General features: G+C 30.8%; 3 protein-coding genes across 22 annotated transcripts; 1 reads left to right on the top strand and 2 right to left on the bottom strand.

Annotated features, from left to right (window-relative positions):
• The first annotated feature begins 5,303 nt into the window (after positions 1 to 5,303).
• On the top strand, positions 5,304 to 8,377 carry LOC137828963 (uncharacterized). 2 transcript variants are annotated; one of them, XM_068635744.2, is made up of 2 exons: positions 5,304 to 5,464; positions 6,021 to 8,377. In XM_068635744.2, the coding sequence occupies exon 2, from the start codon at positions 6,034 to 6,036 to the stop codon at positions 8,176 to 8,178; it is 2,145 nt and encodes a 714-aa protein (XP_068491845.2). In that variant the 5' UTR covers positions 5,304 to 5,464; positions 6,021 to 6,033; the 3' UTR covers positions 8,179 to 8,377. The 2 variants fall into 2 exon arrangements, with proteins under 2 accessions (XP_068491845.2, XP_068491846.2); XM_068635745.2 differs by having other exon boundaries at positions 5,307 to 5,464; positions 6,025 to 8,377.
• Positions 8,378 to 10,219: 1,842 nt separating this feature from the next.
• On the bottom strand, positions 10,220 to 16,203 carry LOC137828964 (uncharacterized). 14 transcript variants are annotated; one of them, XR_011084002.2, is made up of 14 exons: positions 15,988 to 16,163; positions 15,840 to 15,899; positions 15,618 to 15,707; positions 15,471 to 15,548; positions 15,070 to 15,144; positions 14,673 to 14,725; positions 14,029 to 14,179; positions 13,012 to 13,122; positions 12,471 to 12,597; positions 12,282 to 12,379; positions 11,149 to 11,224; positions 10,932 to 11,070; positions 10,706 to 10,758; positions 10,220 to 10,492 (listed from the first exon to the last, which is right to left on the bottom strand). XR_011084002.2 is itself a non-coding variant. In XM_068635746.2 (13 exons), the coding sequence occupies exons 1-13, from the start codon at positions 16,072 to 16,074 to the stop codon at positions 10,388 to 10,390; spliced, it is 1,227 nt and encodes a 408-aa protein (XP_068491847.1). In that variant the 5' UTR covers positions 16,075 to 16,203; the 3' UTR covers positions 10,220 to 10,387. The 14 variants fall into 14 exon arrangements, 9 of the variants coding, with proteins under 9 accessions (XP_068491847.1, XP_090161105.1, XP_068491849.1 ...); XR_016523276.1 differs by lacking the exon at positions 11,149 to 11,224 and having other exon boundaries at positions 13,012 to 13,193; positions 15,988 to 16,164; XR_016523275.1 differs by lacking the exon at positions 11,149 to 11,224 and having other exon boundaries at positions 12,282 to 12,376; positions 13,012 to 13,193; positions 15,988 to 16,164.
• A 3,688-nt stretch (positions 16,204 to 19,891) lies between these two features.
• On the bottom strand, positions 19,892 to 26,219 carry LOC137828966 (uncharacterized). Of its 6 annotated transcripts, none has more exons than XM_090304976.1 (13): positions 25,907 to 26,219; positions 25,717 to 25,785; positions 25,552 to 25,641; positions 24,839 to 24,916; positions 24,668 to 24,742; positions 24,046 to 24,213; positions 23,394 to 23,544; positions 22,923 to 23,033; positions 21,837 to 21,966; positions 21,583 to 21,680; positions 20,680 to 20,818; positions 20,389 to 20,441; positions 19,892 to 20,203 (listed from the first exon to the last, which is right to left on the bottom strand). In XM_090304976.1, the coding sequence occupies exons 6-13, from the start codon at positions 24,069 to 24,071 to the stop codon at positions 20,090 to 20,092; spliced, it is 822 nt and encodes a 273-aa protein (XP_090161102.1). In that variant the 5' UTR covers positions 24,072 to 24,213; positions 24,668 to 24,742; positions 24,839 to 24,916; positions 25,552 to 25,641; positions 25,717 to 25,785; positions 25,907 to 26,219; the 3' UTR covers positions 19,892 to 20,089. The 6 variants fall into 6 exon arrangements, 5 of the variants coding, with proteins under 5 accessions (XP_090161102.1, XP_068491852.1, XP_068491854.1 ...); XM_068635751.2 differs by having other exon boundaries at positions 24,161 to 24,213; positions 25,907 to 26,195; XM_068635753.1 differs by having other exon boundaries at positions 24,161 to 24,213; positions 25,717 to 25,790; positions 25,907 to 26,178.
• Positions 26,220 to 27,954: the final 1,735 nt, after the last annotated feature.

The raw sequence follows: 27,954 nt of genomic DNA, 5'->3' as shown, positions 1-27,954 counted from the left end.
TTATCCTTTTCCCCAACTTCAAATTTATTACATACTAAAAGTTTCTAATAGAATAATATTTTTCAACTAAAAATACATGTTGAGCACAATGGAAAACACAAAAAGAAGAAATGGAACGAGATTTGCAGTGAAGAAATGAAAAGATACTTGTTGAACGCAATGGAAGCACAAGCAGAAAAATTTTGACGACACAAACTCGCAAATTTCAGAGAGATGTGTAGACCTTCAATGTCTCTAACACTTTAGAAATCTATTTGAGACATCCACAAACAAAGCACACATGAGAAATTATGAGAAATTAGGGTGAAATTGAAATTAGGAAAAGAGAGAGATTCTAGAACCTGAACTTACGTAGAGAGGCAAAAAGAGTAGGAAGATGTGAGCAAAAAAGCATAAGCATGAATATTTGCTGAATACGGAGACAATGTTAGTGGAGGAATGTAGAGATGAGCTAGTAAAAAGGTAAAACTCTAAAAAATTTACTATGACAGGTGTCATAGTAAAAGATATAAAATATATTTATTATGATGGTTCCTTATTAAAAGATATAAAATATATTTATTATAATATTTTTTGATAAATGATATAATAAATTCTTTTATAATTACCATTGTGCCACCGCTTCACTTATTATGACATGTAAAATATAACCGTCATAATAAGTCGTCATTAAATGTATCTTTTGTATTAGTGATCCATCAAAAATTTAAAAGGCTAAATTAATTGATAGTATATAATATCGTTATTTTTTAATTTTAAAAGCAAATTTACTATTTTTAAAAATAAATTTCAAAAACAATTTTCTTATTTAAACTTAAGAATAAATTTACTATTTATTAAATGAAAAACAAAAGGGCTTTTAAATAGTGTGGAATTGAAAAATAATTCACTCTATAATTTTCAAATATTATGTTAATAAGTAAGTCTATAAATCATGACTAAATTAAAAAAGTTGTGGTCATACAATATTTTATACAAACATGTAATTTAGTCAATCAAATATCTTGATATATTTCAATTTGTCTAATAATTGGTAAGAATATTTGTCACTTGATATTTGACAATTCTAGAATATTTTTATCAAACTTTTCCTTTATGAAAAAACTATTAACCCAAACTTGCTTCATACGATCATGTTGAACGGGTTGTAAACAATGTCATGTGTAACTTTATTATTACAATACAATTGAATATGATGTATATGTGCATACCCTAAATCCCAGAGAAAAAGTTTGAGTCACAAACATGCAAAAAGTCCAAGAACTATTCCTCTACATTCAACTTCTGCACTGAATCTAGTTACAAGTTTCTGCTTCTTGCTTTTTCATGTGACAAGATTATCTCCTACAAATATGAAGTATCCATAGGTTGATATCACCTGCCTAATCTGCATCAATATAAACCACCACATCCATATGTTTCTTAGGTGGATTATGCATGAACTAAATAATCACACTAAGAACATAAGCTAATTTGGTCTGATGTGTGAGAGAGATACATCAATCTTCATACAAGTCTATGATATTTCTCCTTGTTAGTTGGAGTTTGATGTTCTTAAATAAACAACTTCAATCCCCCTTCAATTGGATAATTTGTTGGTTTGCATGTTGTCATCCCAATTTTTTTTTCTCAATAAATTGAATGCATACTTTTGTTGAAAAAGATAAATACCTGATTTTGATATTGAAACCTCACTTCCAAGAAAGTACTTCAAAGGACCAGGTTCCTTCCTCTAAAATTCATTTGCCAAGTACTATTTTCAATTCCTTACATCTATCTAAATCATCTCTCGTAAGTATCATGTCATCAACATAGATAATAAGAATTATAATATTTTATTTATTTTTCTTTAAAAACAAAGTATGACCTTGGTTGCTGTGTTGATATCCAAAAGCAAGCATTGACTTGGTGAATCTACAAACCATGCTTTTGACAATCGCTTTAGTTTATACAATGATTTTTTTAACTTGCATACATTTTTGTTATGTGTATCCAAGATTCCACATTCTTTCGATAGCTCCATATAAACTTTTTAGACAATTCCACGTGTAAGAAGACATTTTTCATGTAAATTTTTTGTTAGGACCAATCAAGATTTACGACTAGAGATAACAATACTCAAACTATGCTAACTTTGGCTACATGATTAAATGTTCCACTATAATTTATTCCATATGCTTGCATGCATCCATTTTCCACTAATCTAGCTTTGAATCTTTCAATTGTACCATATACATTAAATTCCACAATATACACCCAACAAAATCCTATTGGTTTCTTCATAATTGAACAATCAACCAATTCCCACTTTTAATTCATTCCTTTTCAAAATCTTATCTCCCTATTCATGACATCATTTCACTTAGAGTCATCTAATCTTCCTACACACTGTTAAAAATAGATACAATAGACAATTGACTTATAATGATATATTTGAGTTTGACAAATTTTGGTGAAGTCATAATCATAGGTAGACTTAGGGATATCTCTGGTCACGATCATGTAAATTTTTTTTCTAAATTAGGTTCTTGAGGGGATGATTGTTTTTTGTATTATGTTCTTGAGGAGACAACTGATGTGATACATCATTAGCATTAATGGGCAAATCTTCGATCTTGACGTGATCAAATCTTCCTCATTATGTGGTTGTTGATAATTAGATTATTGCACACCCTCATTGTCTCCTAATATAAATTTATTGCTTTCTTTCTCAAATTTGAACTCAGTATCAACTTCGTGGAACAAGTATTTGAATAAGATCTACAATGAAATTTTTTTTTGGCTACTTTATCATGATGATCCAATTCACTACAAATATCAACCAACACTCCATAACATTCAGTTAAGTTTCTATTCTTTTGTTTTGTGGTGAATGTCCTTTGATTCACGCCGAAACCCATAGTTCATCACTTCCATCGTAAACATATTTTTGACAAAGCATTCCAAATATCAAGCACAGTTATTAAATAGGTATACATTTTAATAATTTTTGACTTCATGTACATTAGCAACAATTTTTCACTTTTTGGTTTTCAACGTACTATTTTTTATATCCCTTGTCTTCTTTTATTAGAAGCTTCACCTTTCCACCTATGTAGGACATTTTTGTTCCTTTCTATGATATATGATATGTATCTCCATTAGTTGTGATCATACATTATACATTATAGTTAGATTATTTTAGGACAATGTATACCTTAAACACACCTTCACACTAAACTAACATTGAAATTGACAACTAAGTTCTCCAATAATTTAGAGAAAAAGAAAAAGAAAATTCAAACTCTGATACTAAATTAAAAATAATTCACTTTATAATTTTCATACACTATATTTGTATATAAATAGATTTCTGGTAGTATTTTACTCCTACGAATAAAAATTATAAATCAAGATAAGATATGTAACTTTTTAATTCTATTTCTTTAACTTATTTAATTTTAAGATTTGATTGCCAAAATTATTTTTTTAAAATGAGACCTGAACGTTTATTTTGATAACACCCATTATATTGTTAAAAAAATTATCAATAAAAAAGAAAATAGTGAAACAATAGTGAATCATTATTCCTAAAATTACTTAATTCAAGCATGAAATTTCAAGTAAAGTATGATTTTTTTTAAATCACATATTTGTGTACATTATAATTCATTAAAAATATTTTAATTAACTAACACATACACATAATGTTAAAAGAGTGTGATATCAAAACCTTTGATTTTACTCGACGTTATCTAAGAAGAATAAATATAAAACAAGTGCAATGAGAAGAAAACAAAAATAATATATTCTTTAACTATGTATGTTAATTTCTACCATATTTAATCCACATACAAGATATTTTAAAGAGATTTCTACAATACTATGAATTAATTTTAAAATGAATCTGCATTTCATAATATATTATAAGGAGACCTAGTTATCATAGATCTTAAATTTTTTTTATGGCTAGTTATTTTTAGTTTTTTTATTGTCTCTTAGTGAATTAATATCTTCAAATCACATTTTCTTTTGATTTGTGAGACTATTACATATATTTGATCATGGTTATATATATTGGTGTAAATAGTTGACCATATGATTTATTGATTGTTATGACAAATGAAACAATCATAGAAAATTATCTTCAATTAAGTTTAAATTGTTATAGATATTAAGATGGAGACATAGACATTTTAAGAATATAGATAATGTTTCCAATTATGTTTTTAGACATGATTTTTTACTCATGTTTGTACCAACCTTCCATGGCACAATCTTCTTAATGATTTATATTCCTTAATAGTGTTATTAAATTATCAAAAAACAACTTTGCAAAATATTTTTTTAAAAACTATATTTATATGTTTCTATAAATAAAAAATTAGAATAAACCTTTCAAATATTATAAATATTGAATCATTATTAAATTAAAATTTAAAAACCAACGGTTTGAAGAATGATTTTAATTTCTTGAAAACGAAAAACTTATTTATTTTTAAACTATTGGAAAAACGTATTTATTATCTATTGTTTATGATAAAGGAGTAAAGAATATATGCCGAACCTTTGCAACACAGATAGAAAAAACATGAAAATAATATTTTAAAAAATAAAATCAACCTATTAAAATAATAAAGTAATAACTGCAAATATTTTTTGAATGTTAATTTATAAGAAAAAATTCATGATAATATATTTTTTAAATTCACAATAAATAAATATTTGTATACATGAATTATATTTATTTTTTATAACAAATAATTTACATATTATGATATAAGATTTTTTAAAATTGAAACATTTTATATTAAATGTAGAACTGTTTAGTATTCATATTAAAATTGTAATTTTAAATATATTCAATTTTAATTAAGTAATATATTAAAATATATATTATTTTTACGAATTAAAAGTTAGAATAAAATATCTTGATGTTCATATGATATTTAACCACTTGACAAAATAATATAAATAATACATGATCACTATGGATTTAGAAAATTTAAAAACCAAACACTTTTAAGAGTAATTTAAAAATATTATTTATTTTCTTGATCGCAAAAACATATTCATACATTTAAAAAGATAATGTTAGAGAGTTAATTATTATTGTACCTAGTATATTTGTTAATTTCTACAACACTATTAAAAATCATCACTTTGATGTGATGGACAAAATATTATAAATAGTAATTATTAAATTAAAAAAATTAAAAGCAAGCAATTTTTCTGGACAACAAAAACTTGTTTATTGTTATATAAATATTTAAAAAATATTAATAAAAGCTTATTTATAAATAATTAAAATATTTAAAAATATTGATGTGTCTTTCTTTTATATGTGTAAATGCAATGTAGATTAATGCACAAAGCATACCCTAGCTGCCCCTTGCTTCTTCCCTTCCAAACCCTCATCGCACTCTCCACTCCCCCGACGACCACCTCCTTGCCGCCGCGCTCCGCCTGAAACCTCCAGGCGCAGGTACGGTTTTCTTGTGTTAACTTGTTTGCAGTTTCCGCTCCAATCCTAACAAAATTATGGTTTTCAATTCCTAAATAAGTTTATGTTTGGGGTTTCGTTGTTCGTTCTCTCTCTTTTTAAACTTTAAGGGTGTGTTTGGATTGGGGAGGGGATTTGAGGGAGTGGATGTGCGGGGATTTGAGAGGATGTGTAAGTTGTTTTGATTGAGTGATGTTATAATGGATCTGAGACTATGGTTTATTGAAGTTTGTGAGTGAGGTGATAGTTTGAAAGGAATTTGCATTTTTTTAGTTTCTGCTTATCTTTATCTTTTTACTTGGAATAATCTGCAACCTTCTGCAAATCTGTGGTTGACAACTATTTTCCAGAAGTCGTTGAACATTGATTTACATAAGTTTTGTGGTATACTGGATGTGATAAACATTAAATCATTTAATCTGGATTAAGAAGATTGTGGTTCTTCTCTGTCATGATTCGTGAATTGTTTTATTTATATGTATTATGCAGTGTTTTTTATACCACCATTGGGTACTCTAATATCCAATTTATGGTCCAGGCAGGTGCTTGATATGAAGGTGATGAAGAAGAAGAAATCAGACGCGGAAAGCCAGCATGACGACTACAATGAATTTAAGAGCGATGAAGATAAAGATGATACTCAATACAAAAAGGAGAAGAAGGAGAGGAGGAAGAAAAAAATGAGTGAAGAAGGCAAAAGTAAGGAGTATAATGAATTTGAAAGCAATGAAGGTGAAGATGATGCCCAAAGTAAGAAGAGGAAGAAGAAAAAACTGAGTACAGAAAGCAAAAGTAAGGAGTATAAAGTCCTTGAAAGGAATGAAGGTGAAGGTGATGTAGAAGGTAAGAAGGGGAAGTTGAAAAAACTGAGTGAAGAAGGCAAAAGTAAGAAGTATAATGAATTTGAAAGCAATGAAGGTGAAGATGATGCCCTAGGTAAGAAGAGGAAGAAGAAAAATCTGAGTACTGAAAGCAAAAGTAAGGAGTTTAAAGTCCTTGAAAGGAATGAAGGTGAAGGTGAAGGTGAAGGTGATGTAGAAGGTAAGAAGAGGAAGTTGGAAAAACTGAGTGAAGAAGGCAAAAGTAAGGAGTGTAACGAGTTTGAAAACAATGATGGTGAAGATGATGCCCAGGGTAGGAAGAGGAAGAAGAAAAAATTTAAAGAAAGCAAAAGTGAGGAGTATAATGTCTTTGAAAGAAACGAAGGGGAAGGTGATGTCAAAGGTAAGAAGACGAAGAAAAAAAAACTAAGTGAAGAAGGCAAAAGTAAGGAGTATAATGAATTTGAAAACAATGAAGTTGAAGATGATGCCCAAGGTAAGAAGAAAAAATTGAGTAAAGAAAGCACAAGTGAGGAGTATAATGTCTTTGAAAGGAATGGAGGTGAAGATTATATCGAAGGTAAGAAGAGGAAGAAGAAAAAACCGAGTGAAGAAGGCAAAAGTATGGAGTATAATGAGTTTCAAAACAACGAAGGTGAAGATGATGCCAAAGGTAAGAAAACGAAGAAAAAAAAACCAGGTGAAGAAGGCAAAAGCAAGGAGTATAATGAATTTGAAAAGAATGAAGTTGAAGATGATGCCCAAGGTAAGAAGAAAAAATTGAGTAAAGAAAGCACAAGTGAGAAGTATAATGTCTTTGAAAGGAATGAAGTTGAAGGTAAGAAGAGTAAGAAGAAAAAAAAGAGTGACGACAGCAAAAGCAAGGACAAAAAGATGATGGCAAGGAAGAAAGCCAAGGCAGGTAATGATGGCTCTCTTAATCCTTCACCCAGTGGATTATCCAAACGCAAACGGGTAACTTTTTCTGATGAAGTGGAGGTTTGTTGTGATGGTTTAGTCCGTGGGAAACGGTTTACACTCGAAGAAGATGAGATGATTAAACAGTCTGTTTTTAATTATATAGAGTCTCATGATCTGGGAGATGAAGGCCTAGATATGGTTCTCCATTGTGGCATTCATCCGGAAGTTAGAGGTTGTTGGAAGGAAATTGCAGCAGCCTTACCTCACAGGCCACTTGCTAGTGTGTATACTCGTGCTCATATTTTGTTTGAAAGGGCTGAGCAGCGAAAGTGGAAACCTGAAGAGTTTGAATTTTTATTGAAAGTCCAGGAACAACATGGGGCTAACTGGAGACAAGTAGCTGACGCATTGGGCAAAAACCGAATTCATGTAAAGGATGCATGGCGTAGAGTGAGACAAAGGAAATTAACTAAAGGACACTGGACCCAAGAAGAGTATCAAAGTTTATTCGATTTAGTGAACCTGGACCTACGTGTGAGGGCTTCACAGGGTTATAGAAAATCAAAACATGGTATGTTGCGAGAGAATATTGGTTGGGAGGCAATTTCTAGGAAGTTGACCTCTAGAACCGTCGTTAGCTGCTGCACAAAGTGGTATAAAAATTTAACATCACCTATGGTTGCTAGTGGTGGATGGAGTGATACTGATGACTATCGCCTGGTCGATGCTTTATTTAATTTGGATGCGTGCTGCATGGAGGAGGTGGATTGGGACAATCTTCTTGAGCATAGGTCTGGTGATCTATGTAGAAAACGGTGGAGCGAAATTGTGCGATATGTTGGAGAGCATGGAGGGAAGTCATTTGCTGAGCAGGTTGAACTTCTTACAAAAAGATTTTGCCCCGATTTATTGGAAGTAAGAGAGGCCTTTGATGCAAAACCTTTGATTTGTTGAGATTATTATTTTTAAACTCAATGTATTTCTTTATGATTATGATGCTCTTGTGGGATCATCCAACATATCACAAACTAGGTTTTCTCTATACACTTCGAGGATGGTTTTTAGTTGTGTTTTCTTATATGGAATGTTACCTTGCTAGTTGTTTGAGAATGTTTTTAATTAAATTATTGTAAGAGAAAGTTGATGCTACTTATTGCTGGTTGTTGGATTTTGATCTATTATTAGTCTTTCTAATTCCATTGTGAACTTCGTTTGGTGAGAAACAAAATCTTTAGGGGGCATATTCGGTGGTTCAAATAAAGGTTATCCTTATACATGATTGAGGATGAACATGTTCCTGGCTAATTAATTGTGCGCAATGTGTATATGACTGCATTCTTGGCTGAACAAGCGTGGAACATTTGCTTATTCAAATGGGCATTTTCATGCTCAATATTGATATCATATTAAAAAAATATACTATGTTGTGTATTTTGTTCTGAACCATTTCAAAAGAAGAATGAGCCTTTTTGCGTTGTAATGGGGAAATTTTATGCGAATAATCAAATGTTCCAATTCTTTGATTTTTATGCCCGTTATTTACTATATGCATTATTTAGTTTATTTCATCATAAATTGTATTTATTTTATAGAACACTCTTGTTTTTTTAATGCATTTTCCTGCAACTCCATACCTTTTTCTGCCCCCTTCATAAGTTTTTATATTCCAAAATATCATTTTTTTAATATTTTGGATTTCTGAAAGTTTTTTTCTATATTCGTAATTAGTTTTTGGATTATGTAATCCGGAAGTATTTTGTGATTAGCGCTTTGATCAGATAATCAAGAAGTCTTCTCTATACATAAGATTAACTTTTGAATTAAGAATTATGTAATTTGAAAGTCATTTTTTCAGATACGGGATTAGCTTCCGATTTAAAGTCTTTATTAATATAAGATCTTCCAAATTATGAAATTCATAAGTCTTTTTTAGATATGAGATTAATTTTCGAATTATGAAATTCAGAATATATTCGAATTATATAATTATAGACTTATTTCAAATTTAAAAAAACTTATGAATTTTATAAATCTAAAACGTTTTTTATATTTAGTATGTTGTGGTACAAGCAGTTATGTAGGTGCAGGAAGAAGCAGTCCTTGTTATTTTTGTTGTTTCATGTTTAGAACCAGAAATTATGGTTTGGAAGAAATATGAAGTACAAACATTAGAGTTATAAGAAACCAAAATAACACGGGAGAGAAGAGATTTTTGGTTGTGAATAATTGTACATAATAGAAAGACTGGAAGTTAATTTTATACATCCAATTGTTTAACTAATATTGAATTTTATGTTTTACATTATGCGTAACATTCTCTAGTTAGAGAATTGACGTAGTTTCCTGAATTATAAGTTTTATATCTTTTGTGTGTTAATTTATTATAATTATCCTGATGTTTTATCTCTCTTATACTTGTTTATTTATCTATAAACAATCTCATACTCCGAAATTAGAGACTGTTTACAATTAGAGATAGAACAAATTAAATTATCATAATTAAAAAATTGAATGCAATTAATTAGTTTTCATTTGAGATAATTATTTTTCTTAATAATTTTATCGAATTATATTACTTAATGAATCGAGGATTTAGGTTCAATATACTCCTAAAAAATTACGAATAAATAACTCTACAACTCTTAATTAGCTCAAAATGCTTACAATGTTTCCATCAATCGAAAAGAATAAAAACATATAAGAAATAATACAAAATCAATTACTCGTTGTTATTATAATTTTTGGATATCTCAAATTTAATGTTTATGGCAAACTAATATTTAACCATTTCAATTCCTGCAAACAATATTTTTACTAGTATATTTGTCAACGGTACAACAAGTGTTCCAACGGTTGATTATTATGTTCGCTTAGACCTGAAGTGGAATACATTTTGTTTGGCATTTTAACTCTAATGTATATGATAGAGTGGAATACATTTTCAATTGTTTTTTTTTCAGTAAAATTCTTATTTGAATGAAGTAAACAAAATATCTTCACTTAGAAAATTCCTTAGATAACAAAATTAGGGCTATGCAACGAATATCCCAACGAGGACATCTCATCTGAAATGAAAGATTACAAGCTATTTATACTTGAAACTATTGCATAACTAAGGGAAAACCTAGCTTTGGAAACAGAATAAGGTCTCTATTATAACATGTTAAGATGAACTACCCAATTTCTCCAATATAAAGGATTCCAAGCGTGGATCTGCACGGTAAGGAAGACCACTCCGTGCTCCTAGATCCCTGCACTTGGCACCTGCCTGAAGTGGCAATAAAATGAATAAGCTCTTGTACCTAACCCATTCCCTCAATGCTAAGGATTCAGTTTCGAGTGATTTGTGAGCAAAAAATTATCCAATCGAGTTATAAAAAAAATGCTTTAGTTCAATAGATTCAATCCATTTGCATTTTCCTAATTAAAGTACAAAATAAGCCATGCATATAACACATTGTATTTGTATAAGACCACATACCACATTAGCAGCAAAGGATAGCATTGTCTCTGGTGTAAACTTGGCACAGATAGCTGAAAATAATAAGCACAGAACAGATCTCATGGTGTATTCAGAGAAGTTAAATACGGTTGTGAGGAAGTATAAACATATAAGACGTGGAAGTTTATACGCAAGTCGCACATTCTGATATAATGGCCTTGCCAAAGACTATAAGGAAAAGATTCAGCAAAGCTGTAGAACTTACCATAGATTACAGCCCCAATAAAAGCATCCCCAGCACCAGTGGTATCAACGAGCTCTGATGGTGGAATACTTTCGGCTGTTCCAACATATAACTTCCCACTAACTGTTCCTATCCCCTCTGCCTTCAATTTTGCCACTGACTGGGTGAATTAAAGGGAAAAAAGTATGACTAAAAAGTTGAACAAAATCCCAATAAGCACGTGAGTTTTTAAAGTTACAATCCCTGTTCCTAGAACCTCAACGATCCAAGTCACTTGGTTTTACTTTGAATGACTGTAGTATACTTTTATTTATCTGTAACACTCAAGTTATCAATTTACAATTAACTCTGAAAATAAAGAAATAAGAATGTAGAAGAGGTTAAGTAGAACACCGCAATTCCAAGACTAAAACAAAGAGTGACAGGGCTAAACGCAAGTTGCTCAAACTTGTTTCAGAGTCTTGCATGTCAAAGATTGGCAAATGAATGTAGGGTTATTAAATTTGGTCATCTATGCGAAGGTTTTCTGGCACCCCCCTATGCTTTATTAATATTTCTAGAAATAAAAAAATGAGTTTTAGAGGCTATCATCAGAACGGTTTGCAAAAAATGTCTAGCTCATGTCAGACAACATATTCACCTTAATGAATGTCTAAAGAACATGCACCAATGCTTGGTTTAAGCATTATAAAACTGGTGTTAATTGTGCACACAACAATTCACTTCAGTGATTTGAAATTGGCTCAATGGAAGATAATCCAAATAAGAGCTAGAGAAAGACCTCATATAGTATAAACACACCATTTAGTGCTGTGTCTGCAAGTTGGACTCAGACACATCGACACACAGCTCAGACACAATATTTAAAATCTTTTAACAAAAAAATTGTACTTGTTCATAGCCAGTTAAACTATTGACAAGTTCATTTAGGAAATTCTTAAGAAAATGTCAATAGAAAGGATTCTCCATGTCCTTATGGTACAAATTTTAGAATTTAGTCTGCCCCTAAGTCTGTGTTATTGTCCAAGCTTTGCATCTAAGAGAAATTTGAAGCCCTTACAAAATACATTAGTACATTACTGTAAATAGTTTTTACAAAAAAGAGAAGTGCTAGCAACACTCTCAGTAGTATTAGTTAAAATTAATTGAAAAGGAGTGAACCCTACAAATTTGTGATTTTCAATAAACTTCAGCCAATAACAAGTGTGTTGCTAACATTTCTCTTACTAAAAGCTGGGTGTTTGATATAGCCCAACAACATCATTTGTTCCAAGTAGCCTACCCTACGCCATACAGTGGCACAAAGCTTGGGGTTAGATTTCATTAAAACCAAAATAGAGGAAAAAGAATTCTGGGTTTTGTTGACATTACTGATGATATGCAGGTTGGAGTGGATACACTCTTATTCCTTTTTAACTCCAATGATTCCAATAAGCTGTCCACATTCACTTCTTCCGTAGAAGGTCCTGCTGCCAGAAAAGGCCCAGTAAATAAAACTCTGTTTACATGAAAAATGAATAAAACATGCTGACTAATATGCCCATTATCATCTATACGTACCATCAACCCTTCTATCCAGCATTATGCAGCCATCTTTTCCCAAAGTGACAATCACAAATTTTATGTTGGGCAACATTAAAAGCATAGAAACAAGTGCTTGTGGAACAGTAGATGCCTCTGTCCATGCCTGTCAGCAGAAAAGAGTACATGTTTATTTAATAATTCAACCACAGAATAGAGTAAAAATAAGGTTTCAGTAAAATAAAGGAAATATATGTGTATGAAAAAAAAGAGTTAAAGCGACCAGAAAAGGAAAATGATATTTACCATTGGTATCAGGAAAGCAATGTCCCTTTACCATCACAAAAAGAATAGCTTACAGATTAGATAACTGAAATGACATTCGTGCTAATGTCCGATATTACAATATCAGCATGCCACACACACAAAAGAAGGGAATAGTTTTTTCTTTTCTTATGAGATAAGACATCACATATTTTACAAAATAAATAATACATTAATTCAACATTTCTGAACATGAAAACATATTGATGAGAGAAAATCTAGTATTATACATTTGTCAGTAAAAAAACACACTTACTTTTGGAAACTTCGCTGAGCATACAACATAATCAGCTAGTTTTAGGAGATCGTCCAACCCTTCCCTTGGCCTTTCTGCATCAATTAAGATGGGTATATTCTTTCTAACTGCCTGCACTGAAAAAATATGAAATTTTGTTTGCTTCTCTTCAGATGAAGCTCTCTTTGTCCATCCCCAACTTCCTTTACAAGCAGGGGAAAACAAATGAAAAAGAGAGAAATGTGTAAAAGAATACCATGGGAAATTACATAAAAATTACTTGCAGTATTCACAAAACTAGTAAAACTATACACATAAAAAGCTCCCCCTAAGGTTGGTTGGTTCCACCCACCTCCCCCTTAAATTCTCCCTTTTTGGATTCAACAAGTGCATGCTTCTTTGAAATTTTGCATGCTTAAAGCCTTTAACTTCTATTTTCCTCTTTGTTGCTTCAACTATGAAATATGACTAGGCCTTATAGTTTGCATCAGAGTTGCAAATAAATTGTAAAGATGATAACCTCTTGGGCAACAACTAGAGAACTATTCACGAAACTAGTAAAACTATACACATAAAAAGCTCTCCCTAAGGTTGGTTGGTTGGTTCCACCCGCCTCCCCCTTAAATTCTCCCTTTTTGGATTCAACAAGTGCATGCTTCTTTGAAATTTTGCATGCTTAAAGCCTTTAACTTCTATTTTCCTTATTGTTGCTTCAACTATGAAATATGACTAGGCCTTATAGTTTGCATCAGAGTTGCAAATAAATTGTAAAGATGATAACCTCTTGGGCAACAACTAGAGCAGTATTCACAAAACTAGTAAAACTATACACATAAAAAGCTCTCCCTAAGGTTGGTTGGTTCCACCCGCCTCCCCCTTAAATTCTCCCTTTTTGGATTCAACAAGTGTATGCTTCTTTGAAATTTTGCATGCTTCAAGCCTTTAGCTTCTATTTTCCTTATTGTTGCTTCAACTATGAAATGTGACTAGGCCTTATAGTTTGCATCAGAGTTGCAAATAAATTGTACAGATGATAACCTCTTGGGCAACAACTAGAGCAGTGTCCGGCAACCTGCCGTCAAAATAAGCAATTTTAGCTCCATCCAATGCAGATAACAAACTTGATTTTGACAGGTTGTCTGGTATCATTGGAGGATATCCTGGGGTATGTATACAAGTACGGGTCTTTCTGAAAAATCACACTTTAAATGAGTCAAATTACAATTAAAATTATCAAAATCTCACTAGAAGAAATGATTAAAGATCTCAATTTATATTGAATAATGATAGCAAATAGTTTTTTCTGTACTCTTACAACTAATGGACAATTTCTTTCTCATTCAAGTAGTGAAGGTTCGTCAAAACAAGTGTAGGGTATTGTCAAGTGTCCAAATATGGATAAACACAAGATAATGGAGACATGCAAGTTATAGTCGATAGACATGTAGAACTGAAAAGTTTGCAGCTTCTGTTCATTTCCTTCTATTTTTATTCTTCAATGCAAATAGAAGTACAACAGTATGTCCACTATTTTATGTTAAAAACATTCAGATGACAGTGACCCAGATCTTGACTAGATCTACCCAAATCATAGTCTATCCCCCAACCTCTTCGAATTTAGATCATGAATATACTCAGTAAAGTCAAGATATGTAACACATGCATAAGCCAATGACGATTACGTTTGGTTGTCGACAATAATATATGTAAATGGTGATGTTCCCTCCTTAGACACCTGCAAATAACAGGGAATACATCCACTGAAAAAGTATTAAAAAACTATAGTTAGGGCAGATGCCCTCTCAATTGTCTATTCTCACCCTTCACTAACTGCTTTTAATTTCAAAATCCAGAATATACACTGGAGGAAATTACAATAAGTAGTTAGTGAGGAGTGTAAAGAGAACAGTGAGAGTATCAATAGCATTGAAATTAAATAAATGTATGCATACATATACATACACAACCTGGTGAAGAGTTAAAAGAAGATAATAACCATCACCATGGAATCATAATATTGCTCATATCCAATGACATTGACAAGGATTACAAATTACAAACAGAAGTCTTAAAAATTACCACTATAAAGGATGTATCTACACCATCAGCTTGTAGCTCGTCTATTATACCCCTGCCTTGACTGTCATCAGCAACCTAATGATTGTCCAACCGTGTGTGTATCAGTATCAAATTGAAACCACTAAATATTATTGATTCCTTTCTTTACAAAAAAAAAAAAAACTGAGAGGGTCATGAGTAAATAGTGCATTATCCCATTGATCATTTAAAGGCTTTTACACTTTCATCAAATGACAAACTAAAACGTATATTAAATCTGTTGACTAATACAAAAACTACCTTAAAATTCATAGCCACAATGATTCTGATTGATTAAAGGTGTATTTTCTATTTTATTTTAATAGTGCATAAACATTAAAATTTTAGTTTATTTAAATAAATAAACGATAAATAAAAGCAACCTTGGAAATAAGCCTTGGGTTTAGGCCCAAGCGAGCAAGGCAGGTCAAGGCATTTCCAGCATTGCCACCTCCTTGAACCTGAGAAAAACCACCACCAAATGTTAGCACAACACAAAAGTATTCATGATAAGTGAAAGAAGAAGGTACCTTCAAATTGGTGGTTCTGATTTTGTCATCTGGCTTAGGGTAAGCGGCCACGGTGGCCAAGAAATCGATAGACACCCCTCCACATCCCACCTGCACACACAACACAAACACAAACACAAACACATATGTAGAGATTAAAGAAATAAACTCTCTAATTTTGACGGCAATGCTTCAAATGGAATGAGAGAGAGAGAGAGAGAGAGAGAGAGAGAGGGAGCTCACAACGACGGCGTTTTGAGGATGGGAGGACATGGTGACCCTGCAGCGAGACCTTCTCCTTCTCTTTGGCCCAAACAAAGTAATTGAAACAAAAAGCGGAAATTAGGAAGAAACAGTTAGAGAATTAGAGAAGAGAGAGAGAGTGAGTTACATTGAAGAAGTTGAGAAGTGGGTGAGGTTGATCGCTGAATGTGAAGGTTGAAGAAGCATTTGAAACAACAGTGCAGAGGTTCCACATCTTCTGGTTTGCGAGTGAGTGAGCGAGTGAGTGGTGGTGGCGCCAGATTCAACGAACTTCATCAACTTTACTTCTATTTCAACCTACCATTTTCTTTTTCCTTTGCTTCATATTTTGCCTTAAATAAATATTTCATTTCTTTATTTATGTTTCATATTTCTATTATGCCATTTTATTTATTTCAAAAATTATCTTTTGAAAGTAAAACTCTTTGGAACAAGTTTTTTGTAAAATAAATTAAATCTGTATAATTTCTTCATTTTATAATATGATTTTTTATCACTTAGGTATGTTGTTCATCGATTCTGGTGTATTTTTTTTTCTAAAACATACACTATATTAAATAAAAATTAATTATAGAGACCAAAATATTAATTATTATTTAATTAAATTAAAGATTAAAAAATTATTAATATCTAAAATAATTTTTATTTACAATAAAAATTTATAAAATATTTTTTTTAAATTAATATCTAAATAAACTAATTTTAGTAAATTCTAAATTAGTATCTAAATAAAAATAATTTTAAATATAAAATATTAGTATCTAAAATTTTCATAATTAATTTCATATAATTTTTTAATTTCTAAAATAATATCTAATTTTCTTAATATAATAATTATTTATATTTTATTTTTAAATTTAGTTACTATTTAATAATTTTGTTATCCGTTTTAGTTTCACTTTTCATTTTATAAGAAGAATCTCTTTAAAGATAAACTTTAATTATATTTTTTAGTTTTTGACAATCAATTATATAAATAATTTTCAATTGTTCAAAAATCAGGAGGTGTTTCACATTATTAAAGTATTCAAAGTGCATCCTTAATTGTGTGTCTCATATTAAAAGTTTTATGGACAAAATTTTGTTAGTAAAATAATCTATATCCTCGATAAAAGGTTCATAAGAAGCCAATCTAGGTTAGAACAACCTAAGTTCTTAAGAGAGGTGTTTCTACAAACATCCATGTTGCGTTCTTAAGGAACCAACCAATTACTTGTTGAGTTTTTGTAGGGTTCATACAAGATTTATAGAGTTCTTGTTGAGTTTTTAGATTTAGACAGAAGAGCACTTATTCCCAGATTCTTTAAGTAATTTTGCAGTAGAGAAGTAAGTGGCTGTTAGTTTCTTCTATCTTGCAAAAGGACATATTATATTGCTTATTTCTTTCAAAATTTTCATGTCATTGATATTTACAAAAAATATCATTTGAAATAAATTTAACTCATTCATTTATGCACTATCGAGTTGTCATTCATTTATGCACTATCGAGTTGCCAAATAGGTCACGAGTCTTTAATAAATGTATCGGTACTTCACATATCGACATTTTTCTATAATTATTTTCACTGGTAACACAGTGATTAACAACATCATCATTAGGAATTACCACACAATAAACACACACAAATCATGATTAAGAAACAATTGGACTCTATTGGTCCCAGTTTAACTACCCGTACAACTAAAGATCCAACAATATCGTTGTCTAAGATTAAAGGTAATATGTAACTCTGATCCTAATACTTGCATTCTTAATTCGAACCCCTACTTACTTGAATGTTATAATTGAAGGTACATTTGTCGACACTGAGAAGATATTGGAAGGCAAAGACCTGCAAACTCGAGAAGTTGAAGGTCGAGAAGAAGACGTGTAAGAAACATCCGACCTTGAAAGAACAACTACTTCTAAATTTTGTACGAGTGACTGAATTGATAAAGTCGAACACATTACATTTATGATTTTAGAAATTAAGAATCAATTGAATTTTTATTTGATGATTAAATACAAATTATATTGAATGATATTTTGATTTGATTTGTATATTTGTTTCAATGAAATTTCTTTGACTTAATTAATTAATTTAACTAGTTAATTGTTCGAATATGAATATGAATATTCAGATAACTATGATAAGAAGAATGGTTTGAATCTTGAATCTATGATTTACCTTTTGTTTTCAATTAAATTTTAATTTTTAATGTTTGGAGGATTGAATTAATTAATTGAATTGGTTAATTGTTTAAATATGGATATAAATATTTAGAGATTTATGATAAGAATAATTGTATCAATCTTGAATATGTGAACAAACTTTTGTTTTCAATTTTATTCAATTGTTAACCTTTGTTTGTGTTTCAATTCTAAAAACCTCCACCTTCAAATTAATCTGTTTAGAAAGAATATTAATTATTGAATACAATAAATACGCGTCATCGACAATCAACTTAGGTTATGCTCTATATCAAAAAATTAAACGTTACCTAAACCACTTGATGTCATTTTTCTTAAATCAAAATAAAATTGAGAACTCTAACAAGAAAAAAAACCCTTATACCCTAAACAACAAAAAGAAGTAAGAACTCTCGTGGATTTTCTTCGTTTTTTAATGCAATGGGAACCCTAGAGAAAAAGGGTGATGAGTGTTGAGTCTTGTTTTTAGGTTGGATCAGGTCATTTAGTCAATGGCAGATTCTCCCTGCACCATATCAATTAAGACTGCACCCAATAATATTATTTGAAAAGACTTATTTGCCCTTAATGATATAAAACTCTACTTTTATTGAGGCACCCAACAACACTGCATTTGCACCCAACCCATACGCATTGAAGAACACTGTATGAACCACTGAGCTGGAGGAAAAGTTCCAGTGAGCACCATTGCCACTGTTGCAAAAAAAAATCACTACACCATTATCACTGTTGCAACTCACTACACCACCACCACTTCCATTCAAAACACACACCACAGTAACACAACACTCCTCTGTAGTATTTCAAAAAAGATAAAGGCTTCAAAACGCACACCACAGTAACACAACACTCCTCTGTAGCATTTAAAAAAAGATAAGAGCTTCAAAACGCACACCACAGTAACACAACACTCATTTGTAGCATTTCAAAAAAGATAAGGACAATTTTGGGTTTTAAAATTTATGTTGGATACATGTTTTAAATGATATGGTGCAGGGATAAACAACCTTAGTCAATAATGGGTCATCTAACCCTAGTTGCACAAGATCATAAGGATTGAAGTGACACACAATCCCATGATTCAATGAGTTTCAGAGTGATCTTGTAACAATGGTTGTTTCTTCCTGCACCTCCATAAAAGACCATTTTGTCTTTAAAAAATACATTATGAATTCTACAATGTAAAAATATTTTTTTTTCTATTTACATCTTCTGAATTGTATAATTTGAAATTCGAAAATATCTTCTGATTATATGATCCAAAATATTTTTTCTTAAAAAAAGTGCATTTTTGATTACAAAATCCATAAGGTATTTCCGAATTTGAAAATACTTTTCAGATTTTGTAATCTAAAAACACCTTTTAGATCCTATATATAATTAGGAATGTACTTTTTTTAAAGAAACTCCTTCTGGATTATAGAATCCATAAAATATTTCCAATCTAGAAATATCTCCTGAATTCTATAATTCGAAGTTTTTCTAAATCACCTATTCTGAAATGAAAAACACCAATACAATACAAATTATTTTTAGTATTTTAAAAAGTATGGGATGTTAAAAAAGTTATGGAAGTGTAGAAAGAAACAACCATAACAATTCACACCTCCCTCGATCCAATGTTTACTCACGATTTTAACAAAATTGATTAATATTCATCCAATGATCTATCTGGATTATTATTATTATTTTTTTCATAATAATCTTATGATTAAGAACAATTTAGATTATAATTATAAAAGACTTAATTCTCATTATCATAATCTCTAATAAGATAACAAATATTAAATTATAACAAATGATTTTATCAAAACAATTATTATATCAAACCAGATAAATATGATAAAGAAAAATACTTTATTGTAAAAAACAAAACTGAGTAATTAGAATTTGACACACATTTTTACCAACATCTATACAATTTGTTACAATTAGCTACCAAAGACACGAAAACACACATTTGAGCTAAAAGATTAATTATAAACTGGAATGCAGCAGAAAAATTTCTATCCTGAAGCCTTGTTGTAACATGATTAATCTAGGATTTAGATGGATTTTCTAGCACTCTATACTCAGTAAAGGATGTCAGGTATGGATTGGTGCCGTATGGAAGACCAGCTCGAGCTCCAAGGGCTCTACATTTGGCAGCTGCCTGTAATTAGCATCAAAAGCAACCTTGATTATCTCCAAATTTCCAATTCAGTTGATTATAGAAAAGTATAAAGAAACAATAGAAGTGTGTTTCTTTAATGTTGTGTATTTCTGTAACAACTTTTTGTATGTGCTAACATCGATTGCATTGCAATCCAAAATTAAGCCATCCTGTTTCTTGCTTACCACATAAGAAGCAAATGGCAACATTTTCTCTGGAGGTAAGTTGGCACAGATTGCTGCAGATAAAATAACAACTACGTAAATTCTGAAATTGTAGCATCAAAGGAGCAAAACTGAAAAGCCATTGAATAGTAACATGATCAAAATTTAGAGAAGGTTGAAGTGATGGATACAATATAATTATGGTGAACAATGTAATTCTATCTGTGAAATTGGGTTGAGGATCTGCACAGAGGAAAAATCAGAAAATTCAAGCTAGCATGTGTAAAGATAATATGAAGAGGTTGCAAGTACCATATAAAACAGCTCCTGTAAATGCATCCCCGGCACCTGTTGTATCAATAAGCTCTGATGGTGGAATCTTTTCAGCTGTCCCATAATACAACCTCCCACAAACAGATCCTATCCCTTCGGCTCTTAATTTTGTAACTGACTGGGAGGATTAAGCAAAAAGATCAATCCAGGTGGATTTTTACATGAATATAATGCAACCAAACATTGTTTAGCCAACATTTACCCTAAATCAGAATTATGAAAAATGGTCTTATAAGTATAGAAATTTTTAACCTCAATTAATAGAATGCTAAAATATTTGAAGTTCCATGACATTTGAATCAAAGTGTCTTTGCAAAAAAAGTATCCCATCTCATACTTTTAGGTTGCCCATGATTTGATCAATATGTAAAGAAGTTTTGATCTATACTTGTCTTGATTGGCAAAGGATCAACTCTCTTTCCACAATCAAGATAAGTTGTGCGCAATCACATTAAAAAAATACCATCTATCCATGGCAAAAGTCTCACAGTTTTTTTTTGCAGTGTTCTGTTAACCAATGTTATCTTGTCCCAGGAATACTAACTTAAATTAAATTTCTCCCATGTCGGGCATTTACAATGTGACTCTTTTTTGTCTGGACAATCTTTACCTAAAAAATGTATATATTACAAGCCATATCTACCAGTTGGACAAGCTCCTGGGCCATTTGATAAAAGGGACTAATCTTGTGTAAGTGATGACTTTGTACTAGTACTAGTAGTGTTTCATATGACAGATTATTAGAAGCAGTTCAGTCCATGTCCCTAAAGGGTCCAATGGTGGGTAATAAATATGGAAGATCATATCTTAGAAGAAATAAGATAAGACATTGCACAATCAGAGCCCACTCTAGAATTATAACAATAAATAGCAGGTTATCACCGAGGCTATGCAGGTTGGCATGGCTATGCTATCATCCTTTCTCTTTGTTAATGATGTCAAACAGCTGTCAGCATCCATTTCTTCTATATGAGAACTCTCTGCCAGAAAGTAATTGCAATTGCAACTTATGTTATGTTAGAAATTAAATGTAAAAAATAAAAAGATGATTTATCCACATGCTACACTTTCTTCCTATTTTTGCATATGAATTCAACTTGATAAGGCCCAAACAAGAAGGAAACAAGTATTTTTACCATCATCTACACATTTCTCAAGCATTATGCAGCCATCTTTTCCCAAAGTTACAATTGCAAATTTAAGTCTTGGCAATCTTAAAATAATTGAAACTAGTGCTCTTGGAATAGATGATGCCTCTGTCCAGGCCTGTCAAATTGTTACTCACAAATCATAAATGGAATTCATGTTGAAAGAAATATCACACAAACAGTTCAACCAAGTAGAAGAGAGAACCATATATGAAATAAAATAATGCTCAAACATTCAACCTTAAAATTGAAAAGAATGAATTAGGAAAAAATTCCTGAAAATAATGAAAGCCGATTTCACGGTTTCTTGTATAAATCTTTGAACTTAGGAAACAAAAGGTGAAAGTTTTGTAATTAAAAGTAAAAACAGAAAAATGGAAATATAAAGCATTCTCTCAAAGCAAACAAGCCCCTAAAATGGTCACATTCACATGTTAGACTTGGAAGGAAATGGTTAGTGACAAGTTGTTCACTCACACAGCTGGTCAACCATTGTCAAGTTACATGCCCTGATTCATTAGTTATTTCTTATTTGAACTGATTTACCAGTTTTCCTTTACCTGCTCCTTTTGAACATCTTAGGTGGACCTGATCTTTAGGAATTTTCACTAAATTTATGCACCTGTTCTGAAAGATGTCAAGGCACATTCCTAATTGTAGATCCACCATGGGACAGTCTGGTGGATGCCTTTAGGAAGAGGGTGGGGGGATGCATACACTATGCATGTTACATAATCCTCTTATTTTATGCTTTATGATGCAATGAATTATGATGTGTCCTAAAGCAAGTCCCCAGTTCCACTCTACAAGGATGTCCATTCACATGTTAGATGGGAACAAATTCATATTTCCATTTTATTTTAAGATGTAAATTCTTTTCCTAGGTCATTCTTCTGACTAAAAGACAGAGCCTCAATTTTGAATTTGCAAAAGAAAATCCATGATCTAATGATGAGATGGTTGGAATCTAAGAATCATACAACATATCTGCAAGCCAAAAAAGGACTCGCAGGTCCCGAGTATTTATGATATTCTAGGATTCTACTTCATGATAGTATACTATGAGTTACTTGCCTTTGGAAAATTTTCCGAACATACAACATAATCAGCCAATGCAAGGAGGTCGTTCAACCCTTCTCTAGGCCTTTCAGCATCAATTAAGATAGATATATTCTGGCGAAATGCCTGAAAGGGAAAAATATAATTAAATTTAGCTTATGTTTCACCACAATGCTTTCTCTTCAAATATCAAATGCAATCACATAAAGGACAACATTTGTGAGTCTAGGAATGATTCATTTACAGACAGATAAATAGGTGTATTTTCACAATACTTTATATAAAAAAGGGATTTGAAGTTTTCTATCCTAATTACGAGGCTTAGGATCTGTTATTTTCAATCACTGCTGGCATTTGAATTAGTAACCTCTCTAAGAGTAAGTATTGATAGCAGTCACAACTTTGACCGAAGCACGAATCTGATGAGAATAATTCTATACGGAAGTTCGCATTACCCAAACTAGGTAGCAACTAAGATGTAATTACCTCTTGAGCAATGACAAGAGCACTGTCAGACATCCTTGCATCAAAATAGACCACTCTTGCACCATCCAGTGCTGACAACAAATTTGCCTGGTGAAGATCATCTGGGACCATTGGAGGATATCCTGGAGTGAATATACATGTCCTTGTTTTCCTGAATGTTCAAATTTCTAGGATTAATCATTTTGCACACCTGAACAATTCAGGTACAAGGAGTCATTTAAATCATTTAAGTTACGCATCCATGACAATATATCAGGCAAGAAACTTTCATATGAAGATAGATCACATGAATAGCATTCATTCTACAGTATTTCCATCATGATCTTGCAAATGTCCTCTGTAAAGTATGAGATTAACTTGCACATATAAACAAACAAGAATGTTGAGTCACTGTTAACCTCTCAACTTCAATCTAGTTTTATCATTATTTCGAAAGATATTTAGTTGAAAGAACAAAACTTTAAGGCAATTTTTTAAAATACTCTTAGTGTTGTTATCCAATCAAAATTAACTCAAAAATTTGAATTTTACCTGATCCATGTATGATGTTTTGGAGGGAAAAAAATATTATGCTGATTAAAGTGAAACTTTAATTCTGATAAAGAACAACATGTACAATAGTTAAAAAATTGCATTGAAGTTTTGTGCTTACATAAATGCCATTGTCAACACTTTCATTTTTCAAAGCCCATCAAGTGAGAAATTGTATAGACTTAGCCAAGATAAGCATAAATCTTGTTTAAAAATTGTTTAAGCATGTCACATACGTTTGGCTGTCAACAATGATGTAGCTAAATGGTGAAGTCCCTTCCTTCGAGACCTGGAAACAAATGGAAAAATCAAAGATCACCCCAAAATAGAGATTGGGTTGAGCACTGCTTTGCTTCCCACAGCCAAGTTCAAATGACAAAAGGATAAAGTGGCATTTAAAACTTTTTTCATGAATTTATTCATACTTCTATTATAGACCAAGTAGCAAGTTATGCAACCAAAAATAAGAGTATTTTATTATAACTCAACAACTACATATATAAAGCATTAGAAGAGTCAATCTTTATTGCACATTCAAAATCGATGGACAAAGACTAGATTTAACTAAAATTACTTCTCACAAGACATGCTTTATATATATATAATATACAAGGTTTAATTGTTTTTACTAAAAAAGCTGTTACTTTTTTTTCCTTTTTCCTTTTGTAGGACGAAGAATATCCAAGTGCTTGTAACTCTATGCTCTTCAGACTAACAAAAAAAACATTGACATATATACATACCACCAAAAAAGAGGTATCCACCCCTTCAGCCTCTAGTTCCTCCAGCATAGCCTTACCCGGAGCATCATCTGAAATCTAGAGATTTCAAATGGCATAACACAAGAAATTAACCACAATCATGATGTTAAGTACTGTACACTGTCATAAACTAACATCAAGCAAACAAGAAACCTTAGAAATTATTCTTGGCTTTAGGCCCAAACGAGCAGCACATGTCATAGTATTTCCAGTGTTTCCACCACCTTGGACCTGCCAAACCAAAAATCACAAACAAACATTACTCATCCTTGTCATCACATTACTACAGTTAGGAAGTGATCATTCTGGAGAAGTAATTTAAAAAAATAAAAAATAACAGTTTCCCATGTTTAAAAAATAAAAGAAAAAAGATATCCACAGGGATTTTTCCTGAGTTATAACAGAAAAATTCTGAAAAATATATAGAAGGGGTGCTACTCAAGTAAACAGCAACAATTAAATTAAAATTAGCCCCACTTTATAATTAAAGGTGAGAACAGGATCACATTACTATGAATAAACAAAGGCAAATTATTTAATCTATTTGAGTTGTAAAAGGAAAAAATAGTGGTCCACTCTACCGAAAGTGAGTGGTTAGAGTTGGTTAATTAGTTTAGTTTAATGTTAAAGTCAACATCAAAAAGTTTCTGGACCCAGAAACTAAAACCACATCATTTCAATTTTAAATCGTGATGCTCGGTCTGATGTGCTCAAAGTTATCACAAATCTGAGATGTTGGAAAGGCAGAATAGTAACAGACTAACAGTGATAGCATCAATAATAGTAATAACCATAATAGTAATAAGAACAATAATAGAAGAAAGAGGAAAGAAAAGAGTGTGAATGAAAGCTAGAGAAGGAAAAACCTTGAATTCAGTGGTTCTGATCTTGGCATCAGGGCTAGGAAAAAATGGCACTACTGCCAGAAAATCCACACCAACGCCACCAAAACCCACCTGCCAAATACACATAACACACTCATAAACTGACTTGAGAGGAATAATTATGAGAATGGCAGTAATCATGCTCACAATGATGGGAGTTTCCAGGAGAGGAATAACAGAATCAGAAGACATTATTTGGGTTCCAAAGTTTAGTTTCTGTTCTTCAGCATGGGAAAAGTTAGCAATCATATCAGATATCATAGTACCCTGTATATTATATTTATAAGAACAAGAAAGTGAGATGAGAAATGAGTGTATGTCAATTTATCAGACTAACCTTTTGATGATGGTAGCACAAAAGTGGCAAGTGGTGAGAAAAGTGGAAGAAGGTGTGTGTGAAGATTAGGAGAGCAATAAGTGAAAACAAGAGGAAAAGGGTTTTAAGTTTTGAGTGGGAAATCTTAGTCACCACTAAGAGGTTTTGGTTTGTAATAGATCCTGCTAAGCTTGACTTCTGAAAAATCAATGTTGCTGTTCTCATGGGTTACTATCTTCTGAATTTCATCCCTTTGATTTTTCTTTTCAAATCCTGCAATTCATGGCTCTACTAATAATATTATTGACTCAGTTTTTCTTACTTAATGCAGCTCAAACTAAATAAATGCTAAACTTAGGAAATAAATAATTAAGTCTTGTATTTTTAATTTGTTATGTGAGACTTTTTTTAGTGGGAAATAAAATTAACTGAAAGTGTGCCAAATATTTGTATCAGTCTTATTGTTTTAATATTAAATTATAAACTTTATAATTAATAGTGCATATATTTTACTATTACTTATATATAGTATATATTACCGTAAATATATACTTGTATAAGAATAAAAAAAGTAAGTATTATACATGATTCACATAAACTTATGCATTCGACTTTATAGGAAGTATTTTCATTAAACTTTCTTTTAAATACGAAACATAAATTTACTTTAAACTATAAAAAAAAAACTTAAGTATCTGTAAAGAAAATTACTTTAAAAAAATATTTAATTATAAAATTATTTGATATTTACGGTTCCCATTGATTATATGTTAGGATATATTAAACTGTTTGATGTTTGTGGTTTTTATTAGTCACATATTATAACATATTTATTAGGGTCATACTTAAATGTTATAAGCTTAAAGTCTGACTTTTATAATTTTTTTATTAAAGCTTGTATCATTAAAATAAATAAAATAACATTATTAAAATATGATTATTATAAGTTAGTATTAACAGAAAAGTTATGAAATTTAAAAATTGACGTAACATAAAATAAAAATAAATGAAGATTTGATGAAATATTTAATAAAACAAGAGTTCATGTAGAGACAGTAATTTTTTGGATGAGGTGGTGATTGATTGCAACGTTCCATCCACCATTTCTACATCTTTCTTCTTTAATATTTCATCTTAATTTCATTAGAGATTCTCAACAAATAAGTAATAATTTTAATTTTAATTTCAAAGAGAATGTGTTTATTTATTCTGACCCAAAAGAATACAGAAAGCACACAACACCTGACTTTGGGGACACTACTTTTCCACCTTATCATAGACTTACTTTCTTTTTTGGGTATTCAACTTTTATTGTTTATTTAAAATTTTGATTTGAATGACACCATTTTCCAAGTCAATTTTTATCTCTTAATTACGTTAAGTCAATTTAATGAGAAAGATCAAATTGAATCACTCTAACAAAATTACATTGAATAATTATAAAAAAAATATTAGGACCAAAAGTGATATTGTTTTTTAATATTTCTTACAAATGTTGGATAGATTTATATTAAAATATACTAGATTGTGGGTAAACTCAAAATCAATTAAATACTTAATGTTTTATTATAATTTCATTTTTAAATAAATAATTAAAATAATAAATAAAATATATTTTTTATTTTTTAAATTTTATAATGATTTTTTTTATATTTTAAAAAAAATTGTTTACATTAAATTATTTTAAAATTTTATTTTACAATTTTTAAAATATATAATATTTAAATCAATTAGTACCTGGGTAGAACTTCTCTTTATATGCAATATTTACCCATTTCATGAGTTGTATTTACATGTAAATGTTTTTCTTCATAGACATCATAAATTCAATGGTTGAAGTTTTTGTGCGTTTTTTCTTAACCTGATTCAAGTATTTGTATTTGTGTTAATATTTCCTTAGAATATATTTGACTTTAAGCCGACATTTTTTGTCATACTAAAAGTATGACAGAAAGGACAATAATTTTTTTGGTTACTTCTTGATATTCTTACAATACCAATTTGAGTATACAAACTCAAATGATAGGTGCACTATTTCTGAAACATTTGCGGGATGTCTTCTTAAGAAA

Source organism: Phaseolus vulgaris, chromosome 7 (assembly GCF_051622355.1).
Source record: "Phaseolus vulgaris cultivar YP4 chromosome 7, ASM5162235v1, whole genome shotgun sequence".
Lineage (NCBI taxonomy): Eukaryota > Viridiplantae > Streptophyta > Magnoliopsida > Fabales > Fabaceae > Phaseolus > Phaseolus vulgaris.
This window is presented reverse-complemented; position numbering and strand designations above follow the sequence as displayed.

Excerpts from the sequence above, each read along its gene's own strand:
- LOC137828963 (XM_068635744.2), top strand. The coding sequence starts at position 6,034 with ATGAAGGTGATGAAGAAGAAGAAATCAGACGCGGAAAGCCAGCATGAC.
- LOC137828964 (XM_068635746.2), bottom strand. The coding sequence starts at position 16,074 with ATGTGGAACCTCTGCACTGTTGTTTCAAATGCTTCTTCAACCTTCACA. Across the intron at positions 14,726-15,069 it reads TAGATACATCCTTTATAGTG|GTGTCTAAGGAGGGAACATC; the intron begins GTAATTTTTAAG and ends TGTTATTTGCAG. Across the intron at positions 12,598-13,011 it reads GCTCAGCGAAGTTTCCAAAA|GCATGGACAGAGGCATCTAC; the intron begins GTAAGTGTGTTT and ends TTCTGCTGACAG.
- LOC137828966 (XM_068635751.2), bottom strand. The coding sequence starts at position 26,110 with ATGAGAACAGCAACATTGATTTTTCAGAAGTCAAGCTTAGCAGGATCT. Across the intron at positions 23,545-24,160 it reads ATCATTGTTGACAGCCAAAC|GAAAACAAGGACATGTATAT; the intron begins GTATGTGACATG and ends TTGAACATTCAG. Across the intron at positions 23,034-23,393 it reads CTCTTGTCATTGCTCAAGAG|GCATTTCGCCAGAATATATC; the intron begins GTAATTACATCT and ends TTTCCCTTTCAG.